The sequence below is a fragment of the Lissotriton helveticus genome, chromosome 12, assembly GCF_964261635.1.
Source record: "Lissotriton helveticus chromosome 12, aLisHel1.1, whole genome shotgun sequence".
Lineage (NCBI taxonomy): Eukaryota > Metazoa > Chordata > Amphibia > Caudata > Salamandridae > Lissotriton > Lissotriton helveticus.
In genome coordinates this window covers 702133733-702151796 of record NC_136073.1, presented here as the reverse complement: position 1 = coordinate 702151796, position 18064 = coordinate 702133733, and the positions used below count along the sequence as shown (strand labels likewise).

Here is an 18064-nt window from a genome sequence, read left to right as displayed (position 1 = left end):
AGTGCTGATGCCAATGCCTTGTCTAATGTGCGAGGGTGGACCTCTTCTGTGAGCGGGAAATTCTCTGAAGAGGCCAATGCCATACTCCTTTTCATAGTGAGGAAGCTTGCACTGCTGATGCACAAACTATGCTTGCTGCATCAGTTAGGGAAGCTTGCATTTCTAAGGTTCTTGTGCTACAGGATCTATGTGGGAGGGGCACGTGTATTTCTGAAGCCCCTATTGCGCCTGTAGTGTTAGTGAGTAGTGCGCACAGATGATTTTCCAGCTCTATCTGTTGTATTAGTGAGGATGGAAGCATGAGCTGGTGAGCTGATGCAATGGTATTCTTGCTCTGTAAGGGATGGAAGCTTGCTCTTTCGACTTGAATACTGCATCTTTGCTAAGGGAGATTGGAGCTTATATTGCTTATGCCCAATCTGTACCTGGTCTACGGGGGAGAGAAGCTTGCACTGGCCATGCAGCCCCTCTATGTGTATGTGAGGGGATCCTCAATTGTTGATGCTTATATGGTACCTGTTCTTTGTATCTGTCTAAGGCTTAAAAAAATTATTTCGCTACACAAAAGCTAGAATGGTTGTCTCTGCTTATGATTTTTTTTCTGTATGGGTCCGACTCAGGTCATCAGGGAGCCAGAGGTCAGGAAGGGTCAAGGTAGTGGGGTTGATATATACCAGGGGATCACGCCCATTCTCATGCCCCTTTTTACTACTCTTCCTTTTCCACGCTCCCTTAATGTCAAGTAGTGGTAACTATTGACATAATTGTCCTGTGTCACCAGTGAGATGTTCACCCAAGAGTTACTGAAACCAAAACGTGTGCACAATTAAACGAGCATATGTTTAACATCTGGTTAACTTGTGCCCTGATTCTCAGGCGAAAGAACTAGAATACCGGATGAAGAAGAGAGAGAAGGAGAAAGAAAAAGAGAGTTTATATGCATTTAAATAAATTAGCCATTAGTAGGTTTATGCTATTTTAAAAGTAATCACAAAACTGTTCTATTTCAGGTTCTAGGTCATTTTCCTCTCACCCACAAAGAAGTCGTGGAGCGGAGACAGCTTTTAATGGCAAAGGAGGTAATTAACATCTTCCTTACTATTGGTATTCAAGCGGTTAACAGATGTTGTTGGTAGATTCTGTCATTAAAAAAATGTAGTTTGTGGTATGCACTTGGCAAAAAAGCGAACAGTCATGGGCAGCCTGTTTTTAGAATATGGAGGAATGGTGCAGACGCCATAAAATGGCTGATGCCCCATTCTACCCAACTCGCTCCATTTGTAAATATGGAAACTATTGTAGCAGCGGCTTCACTGAAGGCACAGAGACCTCTGTCAGGCAGTTGTTAAAAGCTAAGTCTGGCAGGCAGTCACACACCTGACCTAAAGGAGGCCCTATTTGTTAAAAATGTGAGAACACTTTTAATAAATGACCATTTCCAAGTAGCTAGTTCAAGAAATGAATTTACCATTAATCAGCAAGAAGGCTTTGGTTCACTGCTCAATGCACAAATGGCTAGATTTTTTCTCGGAGTAGGTGACACCCAAAGAACATGTTGGCACACCGCTTTGCCACATGCCACTATGTTATTCCTTTTAAAAGTTTACATATTTGACTGTTAGATTTGTGTTTTTTACTGAATCGCTGCACAAGCTAAAAGCAACTCCATCAAATTAAACATATGAACTTAAGGTGTATTTTTTAAGCGAATAAATACATAATAAACACAAAGAAAAAGTTGTACCTACATTTCCATGAAATACACAGAGAGTGATGATAGGAATGATTGAAAGTAGTCGAAACCCCTGCCAATTGCTCTGGGCACCACCCCTACTCTTCTTTTGTTTTTTTACCCACTATCCCATTCTGTGAAGAGACCCGTATTATACATTGCCATGACCACCATTTTTAAAGACTTGGGTTGGTATATTAAAAAAAGAAATCCTCGTCAACTAAGGACTTTTTGCATTGTTAATGAAATGCCTGCTGATGATGTGTATGTAAACTGCAGATGACAGATGGGAAATCAATCTTGGTGTTGCTAATGGTCAGTGTGCTGGTATTGTAGGGGTGAATGGCCTCGGGGTACCTCATCACATAGTCCATCAAAGCCAGTGTATGTTTGGGTCCTCTGACAACCTGTTTGATGGGCGGAGGTTGAGGGACGCCTGTATCCTTGTACTTGTGGCAGGTGAACACTGCCTGTAGAACCTCTGTAGAGCGGAAGAGATCCCCAGCCAGAAGAAGAGCTACGATTATCTTGCTCCCTTCCCATGTTATTCTTTAAATGGCTATGTACCAAGGTAAAACCTGCTGATGAAAGGGCTCTTACGAATAATAGCTGACTCAGTGTTTCGCACTCCCCCTTCCCTCTGGAAATGCTATGTTGGCTAACTCTTTTTTTATCGCGAAGAAAGGTCCTGCCTGGTTTTTGGTCAGGCTGAGAGGTGTGGCATGTCATACAGCTTCTGCCAATGTTGGATCCGCGTGTTGTACCACGTGAAAGTGTAGTCAGCCTCCCATGGATCCGATGGAATCTCCTTTGTTGTCCCCTACACCCGACTTAGGCCAATGCATGTCCTTTCATCTTGGCTTCTCTAATCTGTTACAACGTTTTACGTTTTTCTGGGCTCATATACGGGAGAAGTTCATTGTTGAACGGTGAATCAGCCCACCAAGCGCAACCGACACAGGCTTCCAGCTGGACAAGTGTCTTTTGAAGGCAGGTGTGGATGTGGGAGCTATCAAATCCTTAATATTTAAGCCAGTATTTTTACCATGACTCTCACCTTATCAGGCACTTCCAACCCGGCTGTGTCATGCTGCGCGACTGGGGATAAGAACCTCTTCTAGTAGGCACAAGCTCCTACAACAATGTGGTTGATGCACATTCCTGCCCCATGCTTTTGTAATGGTTCTGTTGTCCTTCCCGGTAAGTAAGAGCAATATAATATTTTGTTCCTTGCAAAGTCTCACTGGTATTCATTGAGGTATGGACCTTGGGCAGGTGTCTTTCAAGTGGTGGTTTTTTAGAAAGATACTGGCTAGGTTTTCTTTACAAGGCTGTAGAGTGTCCCGCATCGTTACCCACTGATTGCAAATCAGGATGGGCCAGCTAGGCTATTTCTAGGAGCTCTGGGTGGGCCAATTTCAGGTGTATGTGGTATTTGTGTATGCATGCAGTATTTCTATAGTGCAAGCCAAGCCAGCGGAGTGCTGTACTAAGTCAATGAAAAGCATAAAGTCAACTAGTGAAAGAAGAAGTACTGGGTTTGTGGACGGTTAATGCATTGTGATGTAGTGTTCTTTTAAGAGGTATGAGTTCAACTCCTCCCTAAATTCCAGCAGCTCTTGGTCAATCCTAATGGGCCTGGGGAATGTTGTTCCAGAGACTGGCTGCCTAGATAGAAAAGAGGTCTGCCTACCTATTTTAATTTTATGTATACTTCTCAGTCTGCAGTCTGAGGTGTGCTGCCTGTGGGTGTGCAAAGAACCAACAGAGATGGCTTTGTAAATGATGCATCTGGTTTTGAAGATGGTGTAGATCGGTACAGGGAGCCAGTAGAGTTCCATCAGAATGTGGGTGATCATGTTTATTCAGGCTCTGGTTGGGACCTGCTTCAGTGTGTGAGATGTCTTTTAAGGGGCCTGTGTTGAGTTTGGGAGGCCATGAAGCAGGATGTTAGCATTAACACCAACCAGATGCAATAGTGTGAGTTCTGCAGACGCATTCTGGAAGAAATTCTTTTAGGTTCTTTAGAAGAAAGAGGTGGTACCAGGCCATTTGTGTTTTTCTGCAGTGTGCTTATTCAGTGTGAGGTTGGTGTCCGTGGTGAATCCAAGTGCCTTGACATTGACTGAAAGTTGTGGTTAGAATATGTCAGACATCATATCATTTATCCAGGTTTGCACTATTTCTTGTTTGTTGTTCTTGGCAAATAGTAATTCTGTTCCAATTAGCTTCAGGTAGGTGCTGGGCATCCAGGTGTGGATGATTCACAGGCGTCCTCAAATGTACAAAAAGAGCCGTTTATCATCAGCATATTATATTGTATTATCATTGCATTTCTATTGTACTCACTTTCCCTGAGAAGGCATTTGTTGAATCTAGATGCTGTTATCTGTAAGTACAGCACCAATTGTCTCCATGTAGACCTTGAAGATGACTGGGGAGAGTAAGGAATCCAGATGAGAGAGTTCTTTTGGAACCTGGAGGAGCCTGTGTTGGTTGGAAAGGTAGGAGGGGAAGTGGAGGACATTGCCAATGAATCCTGTTTGAGACTCCATGGTGCACGTGAAGGTGAGATGATCAACTGTGTCGAAAGCAGCTGAATGGTACAGCAATGTTGATGGAGTCAGCACTGTGTAAGAGTAGGGAGTGGATTGAGTAATAACTGTATTTAAACCTCTAACATTTCAGAGATGGTGGCAGTAACTGGAAGCACATAGTTGGTCATTTAAATCTTCAATGCATTTTTAAACAAGTTACTTTTTAAAAATAAAATTGTAACCATATAAACATCAAAGGCGTATAAATCAAATACGATAATTGATAAGTAAAGCTCCAAAAAATGAAATGATAAAGTAAATCCGATCGAGACTTCTCGCCGCAGATTCCTTACCTTAGAATTTTCCCCAGGCGTCAGAATGGATCTGGAATTTTTTGTCAGCAGTACCCCTGCGCCCTGGTACGTGGCGTTGTTCGGTTTCACGTGGCATCATCCACGCTGGAAGTGATTAGTGCTGTGCCTATATAGGCACCACATCAGTGAGCAGACAGCAGTTATTTTCTTTCCAGGCCAGTCAGCACAGATCCAGAGAGAGCTACCCCCAGTCAATTTTTTAATGAGCTTTTTATCGGAGTCTTTTTGAGATTTTTCTCCTTGTGTGGAAGGATGTCAACTAGGAAGGTCGGCTTCAAGCCCTTCGGAGCCTGTCACCGGCAGATGTCTGATCCGAGTTGGAAGGAAGAACCCAGGATCGCTCATGGAACCCAAGATCCCCACCGCACTCCAAATTGTCTTCGGGTAAATCACATAAATGCAAAAAGAGTAAGAAGACGAAGAGGTCTGCGACTTTGCCCAATCCGTCAAACTCATCTGACGAGACAAGGGAGGGTCGTTATTCAAGGTCTGTCTCTGCGTTCGAGTCTGTGCCTAGGCCAGCTTCGCACGTCCCCAAGTTTCTGCGTGCTTGAGCGACCCCCAGCCCAACTTGACGAATTCTATGAGGCCATGCAAATCATATTTGGGTGGCCCATTCCCACTGGCACACCTTTGGAGCCCTGAAGGTTTGGAAGAGGCTCCCACTGGTTCTCCGCTGGTGGTTCCTCCCTGGCTCAAGTTGGGCCCCTCGAATACAAGTCTACATCTGGAGCGGCATTGGTCATTACACCTTGATGTTCCCCGCGCCGGTCCCAGTGCCGATACTCCAGGCAACAGTGCCGCCCTCTGGCAATGCCGTCCGCATTCTCATCCCAGACTCCGACACCGAGCCAGAGGGGCGTTGTTCAAAAACCGACTCCGGCGCCGTATGGATCTATGCTTTCCAGGTCGAAGCCCAAACCCTATTCTTATGAGTTGGGAGGAGTGAAAGGGGTCCCTAGAACCAGATGGACTTTTGTGAGGACTTGGTAGAGGCCAGTGGACTGGACACCTCTCTAGATACTGGCATGCTCTCTCTTACTACCGTGGCTATGGAGGAGGGGGCTTTGTTTGCTATGGTGGTAAGGAGGACGGCCGAGGTCCTGGACATTAGCCTACACTCAGTGGCAGTCAACACTAACGTCTTGTTGGAGGTGCTTCAGCTGAGAGTGACCCCTCAGAACCGCTTTTCTCATTCAATGACACCTTACTGATGTCCTGCTTGGGACCTGATCCAAGCCCAGTACAGGGGCTACTGTGAACAGAACAATTGCCCCGTGCCACCGCACCACGCTAGGGGACCCCAATTTCCTCAAAACACATCCCACTCCAGAGAGCTTGATGGTCCAAGCCTCAAATCAAATCAAATCAAATCGGCTTTATACGATTTTATGTCATAAAATCATGAATGCACAATGTTAACTTAAAAACAGTGTAAAAGGGCACCATTTTCCAAATTCTATTACAAACTACAGAGTAATAAGAAATACAATTCATATAAAAAACGGGAATACATGATAAAGAATCCATATATATACACGAAGGGATACAATGACACCAGATAATCAGAGTAGCTTCACATGGTGTTCCAAAACCTTATGACGGCCTTTAAGAAGCAAGAAATGGCCATAATGGTGTGTTCATTTTCCAACATTTGTAATCTTAAAAAAGCTACTCTGCATTGTTTTAGATCCTATCTTTTAAGGATGGGCAATAACAACTTTTTCCTCGGTACAACATAATATTTACAAAATAAAGTGCAGTGCATTGTGGTCAAACTAGAGGTATCATCGCATGGACATATGGGATGATGTTTTGTCCAGTCATTAATATCAGGAAATGTGACCATACTAAAGAAAGACCCGCTCCGAAAACGGGCCAAAAACATACGGGAGAAACTACTCTCTACCAGAGTCAAGTAGGGTTGTTAGCCTATACAGGTGGACATCAAGTGATTTGCCATGACCGATTTCTTTTCTCTCTCGATGAGCCAGCGTTTATTCTCTAGGTGATTCAAACAGTGTGTCTTGAGGGATTTTCTGGAAACAGATTCCAGACTGCTTGGATTATGAAATATTCTGGGTGGCCTATGTCGTATGTCATGCTTTTTATATAACTAATCCATGGCAAGTTCGCCAACCCATCCAGTTTAACGCAATCCATAATTATATCCCTATTGAAGCCTGTCTCTATCGACACCCATACCTTATGCCATAGAAGGAGAGGGCATGATTTTTATGGTATCAGAAATATGTGCAAGACCAAGTTCTCTATGACAGCAATAAGTGGCGGTCGAATTAGGAACCGCCAGCAGATAGCGCATAAAGGTGTTTTCACAACGTTGTATTTGGTCCGTGCATTCAATACCCCATATGCCAGCCCTGTATGTCCCTGTTGAGATACATTTAGATTTATAAATGGCCAGCAACTCCGGGACGGGTCTTCCACCTAGTTTTTCTGAAAAGTTTGCAACAGCTTCTATGGCTCTCGAGAGGATCAGATTTCTACTATTCATGGCCGCTTTCCAAGAACCCTTCCTATCAAAAGTTATACTTAGATAAGGGAATTTATCCGTGCTTACAATTTTCTTATTGTCAATAAAGATGTTGCATGTCTTTCTCATTTTAGCCCCACAACTCATTGTAAATGTTTTGGCAATATTTACCTTTAACCCCCGCTCTGTCATATAAGCAGCAAAGTTTGAGACAGACCTTTGCAAGCCAAGCTGTGTCCGCAACATTATAATAGCGTCATCCGCGTATAATAAAATAGCAACAGGGATATCCCTAATGGTTGGATAATTGTGTTGATGCTCGCTCAGGTGCTGTATTACGCTGTTTATGTACAGCGAGAAAAGCAGGGGGGCAAGAATGCACCCCTGCCTCACCCCTCTTTTTTTGGGGAACTTGGGTGAGCATTCTCCCTGTTTCCCATACCGTACCTTCGCACCTGCCCCCTATATAATTCCTTTATGAACAGCAGCAAGGGTGGATCCAACTCTAGATCTTTAAGAGTGTCCCACAGCATGACGTGTTTGACTCAGTCAAAGGCGGAGCTTAAGTTCACAAAAGTGAGGAAAAGTTTGCCCTTCTTGGCTTTTGTTTATTTATCAATAATCAGAGACAAATTAAGTCCCTGTTAAATGGTACCTAAACCTGGGCAGAAGCCGTATTGAAAGACTGATAAAACACCTGTCTCTTCAGCCCATGTCTCAAGCTTATTTAAGATGACCCTTCCCACTATTTTCATAAAGGCATCCAATAAAGATATCGGGCAATAGCAACTAGGTTATTTTCTGTTACCTTTCTTAAATATAGGTATCACAATGGCATCAGCCCAGGTAGGAATTAACCCATGACGGATGCAACTAATTAGTACATTATTTAAAAGAGGGACCCCTAACCCTATATTAGATTTATAAACATCCACCGGAATACTATCCGGCCCTGGTGCTTTCCTTGAGGCACTATCATTAATTGCCCTGGTGACATCCTCAAGGGTAATATTGATCTCTAAGGGGAATGGTCCATGATCAATATTGTCATCTGCACTGAGTGCAACTGTCTCTGTCATATTATCATCTATGGTCTCATCCATATACAGGGCCGGACTGGCCATAGTGGGCACCGGGCAACCCCCTGGTGCGTCGCACAGGTAGGGCCGGTTTTGGGCCCCTGGGGGCCGTTTTTGTTACAGGGCCTTTTTTGCAGCATAGCTGCAAAATCGGCCCTGTACAAAAATCGGCCGAAAACCGGCCCCGGCAAAGAGCTCAGCGGCACCTCCAACCCCCCCGAGTGAGGGGGGGGGGCGGCCGAGCACTTTGCCAGGGCCGATTGTGGTTCCCAGTCCGGCCCTGTCCGTATAGAGCCCTGAAAAAAATTCTACCCACATATCACCACTAATAGCCATATCTATAATATCTGTCTCTCTGTTATTAAAAAAAGGGGCATTGACCGCTCTCCAGAAGCCAGTGTTATCTTTGTTTATGCAAGACTCATGTAGGGCATCCCAAGCTTCCCTTTTTAATATTGCCCTGTGTTTATTTGTGCCAACCGGTACATGGATCTTCCCTGCCTTATTTTATTCCTACACCTCGGTTCATAGTGCAGAGCCTTTTTTAAGTGAGTATGGGCTTTCGTACATTCTTTGTCGAACCAGCCCTGTGAGGGTTGCCGTCCGTGTCGTTTTTCTCTTGTCAGTAACTTCCTGGCCTCAACTGAAATCTTAAGGAAGGCGTTAAATATTTCTTTGTCCTCCCTATCCTGTGAGAGGCATATCACTATTTCCTCTGAACTGTTATTAATTAGGCCTAGGAGGAATGCCACAGGATCTACTTTTGCCCAATTTAGCGTATACCCATTGGGGCTAGCAAGATAGATGTCAGTATTATATTGTGGATTCCTATCCAGTTTTTTCACCTGCCCTCTTAAAGAGAGATATAGGCAAATAGGGTGATGATCACTCATTAAGATGTCAAGAGTTTTACAGTGGAGTACATTATGTGAATTTCTGTTGGAAATTAGGACAAAATCAATGATCGAGTTACATCCCCTTCCATTAAAGGTCGGTTGAAACAGATTGGGAGACGGACTCAATTCATTCGCGTAGCCAAGATCAAATTGGAAAGCTATTTCATTTAACAGATCTCCTAGGGATGTATGTGAAAAGTGTGAGGGTGTGTCTTCATTTCCATTTCCCAAACCACAGATATCTTGTTCACTGAATTGGCACAAGGAGCATTTAAAGTCACCCACCCAAGTAATAAACATGTCTCCCCTCAATTTTCCTTCAAGATTTTTTAAGGATGTACCTAAGTTAGATAAGACAGTCATTGTCTGGGGTTTGGGAATGTTGTTATATGGATTTATCAGAACTGCATCCTTTTGCCCTCCTAAGTTCATAGTCGGGATCTGATAGAATTCACTGGCCTCTCTAATTTTCACATAGGAGGCCCCTGGTCCAAGCCTCTAATTCCCACATAAATCCTGACACATTTCCTACCACCCCTCGGATAGGGAATCCAAGATGCTGGACACCTTAGGGTAGAAGATTTTTTCTTCCACCAGCCAGGCACAGCGATCCGTGAACCCCGCTTGTCGTTTGGCCGTTACTCTCATTCTCTATGTATCTGATTGTGCAGGTGCTGCCCTGGTTACGAGGAAGCCCAGACCATACACTGAGTTGTAGGAAGCTGCAGTTCTCTTTGCAGATGCCTCCCCACATTTTCCCCCCATTTGAAATACTAGATGCTGGACAGTGCACTGAGGCCTGCTAACCAGGCTGCAGTGCCAGTGTTCTTCCCCTAAAACGGTACACATGTACAATTGTAACCCAATTGGCAAGGATGATGGCACACTTGTAAGTCCCTAGTAAACGATATCCAGGGCATGAGTACTAAGGCGGGTCCCTATCGGCTGCAGCATGTATTATTCCACCCTAAGGGACCTCCACACAAACTGCATACAGACGGCTATTGCAGGATGCGTGAAATGGTGCAAACCATTCCAAAATCACGACATTGACCACTCCCTGTGTGCAATGCCTAAGACAATTTAATGGACTATATGTAAGTCACCCTTACAGCCCTAAGACAGGGTACATTATATTACATGTGAGGACACATTTGCATTAACAGATATGCCCTTAAGATGCCTAGTTCCATTCCTAGGCATTGCAAGTTATCAGGTAGCAATGTTAAACATATGTACTGGGCACTGGTAATTACGAGTTACCCAGCTACATTATGGCTTCACTGAAAATTCTGATGTTTGGTATCAAACATCTTGGCTTAATAACTCCGATGCCAGTACCGGATTTATGAAGACATGCACCCAGAGGGCACCATAGAGGTACCCTGAAATCTACTTGTCACTTAGTGTGTTGGCTGACTGATATCTTCCAGCCTGCTAGTAACAACGAGTTTCTGACCCCATGCTAAGGAGAGCCCATGTTCTCAGAAGTCAGAAATAATGCCTGTTTGGCAGACGGTGTTCCCACCTCCCCCAGAGTTGCGTCCGGTGTAGGTAAGAGCAGTGGAGCAGGGTTGGGCGGGGGGGGGGGAGTCGACAGACAATGACGAGGAAAAAGAAAAACACTTACCCTGAGCTCGCCGCATTATTTTTTTATTTTCCCTCATCGTTGTCTGTCAACTCCCAACCCAACACTGCCTCACCGCTCTTACCTGCACCAGCCGCAACTGCTCCTCCAACAGGATAGCTAGTGAATTAGCATCGCAAGTCCAGAGGCTTCAAATCCTCTGCTGTCTTTGAAATGTGATTCTGGCTTCCCTCAGTCCTGGGGAATGCCACCTCCTGCCCTGAGACCCATTTGGCACCAGAGTCAGTGGGAAATTAGATTTTCAGAAGGCGTGTCACACTTACAAGCTAGGCACACTACTAAGGTGGGACACCTGTAGTGGGCATCTGAGGGAGGGTTTCACCATCTTGGTTGGTTTTAGTGAAACTAGGACATCTTGATCAAGATTATGCCTACTCCTCACAGGGAGTAGTCATTTAGGGAATGTAGACACCCCAGGGGTAGGTAGCCGATTGGCTACTACCCTACATTCCCCTAACCACCTCTCAATTCAGTATTTAGGTGTCCACCCGACACTAGCGATTCAGAATTGTCTACCTGGGAATGGAAGAAGGACAACGCAGAGCGGTCACTGTGAGAACTGAGGACTTATCCGGAACTTGGCCCCAAACCCTGCCTTGCTGTTGATACCTTGACAGTTGCTCTGACCAGAATCATCCAAAAGTTGTACATCCTCCCAAGCCCTTGGAGGGTTGTCCAGTACTTCGCCAACCATGTAGCATCTCCCTTGGGGTGAAGGAGCAACCCTCCTGTAGCTACAGGCACCGGCCACACTTGGCCAGTACTTTGTCTTGCTGGCCAACGGACCTACAGAGGGAGCATCTCACTAGGAGCCGGTCAACATAGTTCCAGAAGGTCTGCCCTGTCTCTCCAGCAACATTTGAGATGCTGGGCCCTCCAGGAGCCTCCCTGCATGAATACTCTGGGTACCGGAGCACTTGCAGCAACCAAGGCTTTTGAGTGTCCAGCCCACACACCACCACCGCAAAAGCTGACCCACCGATGAGGGACTTCAGGACCGAAGAGTCCTAAACTAGAAGTGGCCCTGCTGTCTTCTTTTCTTCAGCTCTCCAAGTCCACCCCAGAACTGTGAGGGCCTCCAAAGCAAGTGGCCAGACAACTTTGCACCTGAGCCCCTCAGCCTGGGTCTATGGAAACCAACTGTGTCACCTTGCTCCAGAGACTCCCACGAGCCAATCCCCTATTTAGTTCTGAATGATTTGTCCCCCTTTGCAGCATTTGTTGATTTGGCAGTTCTCTTTAAATTTTTACGGCTGTAGTGCTAAAGGCTACCAACGCGACCAGCACCACTGCATCTATACACACCAGAGCAGGTAAACCCAAACTGGTGGTGGCTCCAAGGACCTTGGCCCCCAGCACCATAAGTCCTAAAGACCACCTTCGACAAACATTTGCACGTATATGTATGCAGTCTGTGTCAATCCTCCAGTAGGACAACATTACTGAGTTCAAGGCTCATACCTCAAAAAACTTTATTTTGCTATATTTATGTTTTCTTTTAAAATCTATAAGTCCAAAAGTACTTACCTGATTCCGATGTTCTTGACGTCTAAAATTATATAAAAATCTGTTATTTTTCTAAATTGGTCTCGGATTTTCTTCTTCAGTATGTCTCATTTATTGACTCTGTATGTACAACAAATGCTTAATGCTCCTTTAAGATAAGGCTAAGCTGCTCGACCACACTACCACAAATAGAGCCCTTGGGATTATTTCAGTAACCACTGTAAACCAATAATGGTGTCTGTTATTTATGCATGGGGTCCCTTACATTGGCAGTGCCACATAAAAAGCCAGCTTCCTACAAGCGAGATTCAGCAAAGTTCACAATCAGATGTGGACTGGATACCGCCGACTCGCTCGGAAGAGCTGTTGTATCGTAAGTAGCCTTGTGGTGCCACGCCTAGCTGAGGACAACTGGCTTTTCAGGGGATGTCCAAACATCACTTATGGATATGCCCTTTGATGGTTCCTGTCTTTTCAGAGACAAGGCGGATTCAGCTCAGGAATGGTTTAAGGACAGCAGGGCCACTGCCATGTCCGTGGGCTTTTCCATGGTCCCTCACCACCCCCTTTCCCGCCTTACGCTCCTTTTGTGGCCAGTGTCTGTACTAGCCCAGCAACTGCATTGCACAGGTTTCCCAGCCTCTGTGTGGCCGAGGACGCAGTGCCCACAGATCTCATGGGTTGGACCATCCGAGGTTGGACCAGGCCACAGCTCCTGCCAGATGCAGCCTCAAAACCCTTATAATTTGCCCAGTTCCAATCATGAACACCCAGTAAGAAGCAGGATACGCCATCACCTGCTCCACTGGAGGCTAATAACATCAGCTTTAAAGTTGAGAAGGGCTCTTTACAACCAAAGAGGTAGAGCACCAAATAGACCCAAGTCCGAAAACAAACTTCCTCTTTGGTGGAATCAAATACTTCAATCTCAATCTCATCCACACTGTATAATCATACTGTATCACCAGAGCATACATTCACATTTGAAATAATGAAGAGTTGTGAAAATAAAAAACATTTCAATCTTATTTAGACAGTTTATTATAATCATTAAAAAAAATTAAAAAAGCAGACAAAATATTTCATTCCTCCAACACAAGCAATTGTTGTGTACACATAAAAAAAAGCATAAAAACAACTTATATTACATCAAAAGAGGGTCACATAAAAACAAACATTGATTTCGCAACTATACAAACAAAAAAGCGGTAGAAAACAGTTGACAGAAAGCTCATGTCATTACATAGAGACACCAGTCTGTAATAGATTATTTGTTACAGTCGGAATACTTTATACAGTGCTTTTCCATCAACTTACAAATATCCCAAAGATCTAATGTATATAAATTAAAAAAGCATTGACGCATTTTGGTGGGTACTAACGTATGACAACCGCCTTCTTCAGAAAAGTAGATATCTCCCAGCTACAATTTGGTATATCTTTAAAAAAAAACTTAGATGAAAACTGCTGAATAACTTATATGCAATCTAGGAGTTCCCGAGTTCGAGGAAACTGATTTTTTCTTTTAAATATTTCACGAAGATCTGTTTCTCACACGAAACACATCCCTGTCACAATAGATAGAGTCGGCACCTCCCTTTTATTTAACAAAGGAATTCCAGCATCAGACCTCTCAGACAAAATAATGACGAATTCAAAGGTTCCCAATAGGTATCGTCACTTCCGTTTTTTATATAATGGTCAAAATCCCTTGTTCCTGTAGCTGTTCTATGGGGGGGAAAAACCCACCTCCGTTTAAATAACATCAGACCAATGGGTTCTTTGAATTGTCTGAAGAGGCTACTCCCTCACCTTCATGACTCTCGCTCCACCCATGCTTGCAACAGGTTCACAGTGGAACATCTTGCCTTACTCCACCAGGAAGTGACTGTTATCTTGGCCAAGGGAGACATAAAGAAGGTGCCAGAAGTAGGTTGTGGGTGCTATTCACACTACTTTCTGGTGCCAAAGAAGGACAGAGGCCTTCGTCCTACCCTAGACCTGCATCCTGTCAACTCCTTCGTCAGAAAAGATACGTTCAAAATGCTCTTGCTTTCTCAAGTCCTGCTGCTCGGTATTCAGGAGACTGGATGTTAGAGTTGGACTTACAGGACTCATACTTCCAAATTCCATTCCTGCCTGCCCACAAGCATTACCTGCCATTCACGGTGGTCCACAAGCACTTTCAGTTTGCCGTGCTCCCTTTTGACCTTACCAGTGCCCCTTGAGTGTTCACCAAGGGGATGTCAGTGGTTGCAGCTCATCTGCAAAGATCAGGGCTGGCAGTCTTCTCTATCTCGACGACTGACTATTGAAGGCAGGCTCCCCCCAGGCTGTCTTTTTTCACCTCCAGACTATGGCGGGGCTACTGCGTTCGCTGGGGTCCACTATAATGTGCTGAAGTCACACCTGACTCATTCTCAGAGGCTCCCTTTTATTGAAGCTGTTCTGGACTTGGTGCAGTTGTGGGCTTATCCTCCCAAACTGCGATTCCAGGCTATTTGGGCTCTAATATCGATATTTCAGCCTTTATCCTGGATATCGATGAGACTGACTGTGAGGCTGCTGGGCCTCATGGCCTCCTGCCTTCAGCTTGTGACATAGGCACACTGGCATATGTGGGCTCTGCAGTGGGACCTGCAGTTCCAGTGGGTGCTGCATTAGGAAAATCTCTCTGACATGTTCCAGATCTCGGAGGGAACTGCAAACATTCTGCAGTGGTGGTTAACAAACTGATATTGGTTCAGCGGCAGACTCCTCTCTCTGGCCCAACCAGTTCTTATAGTGGCGACAGATGCATCACTCCCGGGATGAGCCCATCTAGAAGAGGTGGAAATCAGAGGCTTCTAGTCTCTGGTGGAATCTGGACTCCACAGCAACCTTCTGGAGCTCAAGGTGATTCAGCTGTCATTAAAACCCTTTCTACCCTCCATCAATGGAAGGCTAGTGCAGGTGTTCATAGACAACACCACTATTTGGTACTGCTACAAACTGGGAGGGGTGGGGTCGTCAGTGGGGTTGTGTGCCCTTTGTCAAGAGGCTCTGCCTCTCTGGAAATGGATGAATTGTCAGGGCATTTCCGGGGTGTTTCAACACCTGGCGGCCTCTCCGATTATCAGAGCGGATGAACTCAGCCGAAGATGCCTAGAGGATCACGACTGACGTCTCAATCCGAAGGTGGTGCAAGGTCTCTTTTAGCAGTGGGGAGAGCCTTGGTTAGATCTGTTCACCAATGCTGAAAATGCACAATGTCAGTAGTTCTGCACACAGGAGTTTAAAGGGGGTTCTTTCTCGGAGACGCTTATCATCTGAAGTGGTGCTCAGGCATCCTGTATACCTTTCTAGCCCTAGTCATCCTTGTGGCTCCGGACTGAGCACGGAGAGTCTGGTATCCTGAGCTCTGGAGCATGGCCATAGGTCCTCCAATCAGTCTGCCTCTTTGGGAGGATCTACTGTCGCCGCAGCAGGAGAGAGTTCCTTACCAAAAACTGTCAACGTTCTGCCTTCTTGAGCGGAGATTGAGCAGCGACAGTTGACAGCTTCCTACCTTCTGCTTGAATTCTGCAATGCTATTGCTATTCTGGCAGCCAGGTGCCCCGCTACCAAAATGGTATAAGCTTGCCATTGGGGTAAGTTTGTGGCATAGTGTGAAGAAAAGCAGGTTGACCCCCTTTCTTCTCCACTTTCTCAGGTTCTTATCTTTATTCTTTCCCTCACCCAGCAGGGCTGTTCTCTGGGCACAAGCCACCCCGCTTCAAATCCCCTATTGTACATAGGTTCTTGAAAGGTTAGCAACATATGTTCCCTCCTTCTCCTTTCATCATACCTCAGTGGGGCCTTAATCCAGTCATCACGTTCCTAATTTGCACTCCCTTTAAGCCCTTGCACAACTGTCCTGTCACGCTCCTATGCTCCTTACCATCAAGACAGTCTTCCTGGTGGCAATTACATCTACCCAGAGGGTCAGTGGGCTGCAGGCTTTGTCATCCAAGCCTCCTTACTTCAACATTTACCCAGACAAGCTGGTTCTACCAACTAGAGCTTAGTTCTGCCAAAAGTCATCACTCCCTTTCCTATAGCCCAGTTTATCAACCTGCCTACTTTTTATGCACCACCACATCCCTCTAAAGAAGAGGAGCAATTTCACCGACTGGTCCCAAAAAGAGCGTAGTTTTACCTTGACTACACAAGAGAGTTTTGTGTGGACGACCAACTCTTTGTGGGTTATGTCGGAGCAAAGAAGACTAAAGCCGTGCAAAAGCAGACCATCTCTCGATGGATTATTCTCTGCATCAAAATCTTTCAGAAAAGGGGGTGGTGATGGACAGAGCATCTGAATTAAGCAGAACACTCATACCCAGTCAAAAGATCAGGGCTTGATCCATCACAGTTTTTTAGCTCACTGCACCATCCCAGTTCAGAACCTGGCTACATGCAAATTAGTCTGTCCCTGGCCCAGTGCATCATGGGAACAGGGCAGACCAAACTACCAAGCCAATTCTTTACTGGAAAGGAAACAAGCTTCCGGGGACCGGTTTCTGGCATTACAGCCGTCTTCGGCCCAGCTTGCTTGAATCCTGATGGTGCAGTGAGCAAGGGACTCACATCTGAGCATACCCTGCCACTCCTATAGTGGTAGTCAAAAGATGCCAGAAACCGGTCCCCGGAAGCTTGTTTCCTTTCCAGTAAAGAATTGGCTTGGTAGTTTGGTCTGCCCTGTTCCCATGATGCACTGGGCCAGGGTCAGACTAATTTGCATGTAGCCAGGTTCTGAACTGGGATGGTGCAGTGAGCTAAAAAACGGTGATGGATAAAGCCCTGATCTTTTGACTGGGTATGAGTGTTCTGTTTAACTCAGATGCTCTGTCCATCACCACCCCCTTTCTGAATCGTTTTGGCCACTATAGGAGTGGCAGGGTATGCTCAGATGTGAGTCCCTTGCTCACTGCACCATCAGGATTCAAGCAAGCCGGGCCGAAGGCGGCTGTAATGCCAGAAACCGGTCCCCGGAAGCTTGTTTCCTTTCCAGTAAAGAATTGGCTTGGTAGTTTGGTCTGTCCTGTTCCCATGATGCACTGGGCCAGGGTCAGACTAATTTGCATGTAGCCAGGTTCTGAACTGGGATGGTGCAGTGAGCTAAAAAACTGTGATGGATCAAGCCCTGATCTTTTGACTGGGTATGAGTGTTCTGTTTAACTCAGATGCTCTGTCCATCACCACCCCCTTCCTGAATCGTTTTGGCCACTAAAGGAGTGGCAGGGTATGCTCAGATGTGAGTCCCTTGCTCACTGCACCATCAGGATTCAAGCAAGCCGGGCCGAAGACGGCTGTAATGCCAGAAACTGGACCCCGGAAGCTTGTTTCCTTTCCAGTAAAGAATTGGCTTGGTAGTTTGGTCTGCCCTGTTCCCATGATGCACTGGGCCAGGGTCAGACTAATTTGCATGTAGCCAGGTTCTGAACTGGGATGGTGCAGTGAGCTAAAAACGGTGATGGATCAAGCCCTGATCTTTTGACTGGGTATGAGTGTTCTGTTTAACTCAGATGCTCTGTCCATCACCACCCCCTTCCTTAATCGTTTTGGCCACTATAGGAGTGGCAGGGTATGCTCAGATGTGAGTCCCTTGCTCACTGCACCATCAGGATTCAAGCAAGCCGGGCCGAAGACGGCTGTAATGCCAGAAACCAGTCCCCGGAAGCTTGTTTCCTTTCCAGTAAAGAATTGGCTTGGTAGTTTGGTCTGCCCTGTTCCCATGATGCACTGGGCCAGGGTCAGACTAATTTGCATGTAGCCAGGTT

At 45.6% G+C, this 18064-nt stretch overlaps 1 protein-coding gene across 6 annotated transcripts in view; it reads left to right on the top strand.

Moving 5' to 3' along the window:
• Nucleotides 1-18064, top strand: part of LRRC71 (leucine rich repeat containing 71) — a 566767-nt gene that overhangs the window by 348101 nt on the left and 200602 nt on the right. For all 6 annotated transcript variants that reach the window (XM_078669037.1, XM_078669036.1, XM_078669039.1 and 3 more), the window contains one exon: nucleotides 1011-1079. In XM_078669037.1, coding sequence (XP_078525163.1) covers nucleotides 1011-1079 — 69 coding nt within the window. The remainder of the gene's footprint in view (nucleotides 1-1010; nucleotides 1080-18064) is intronic.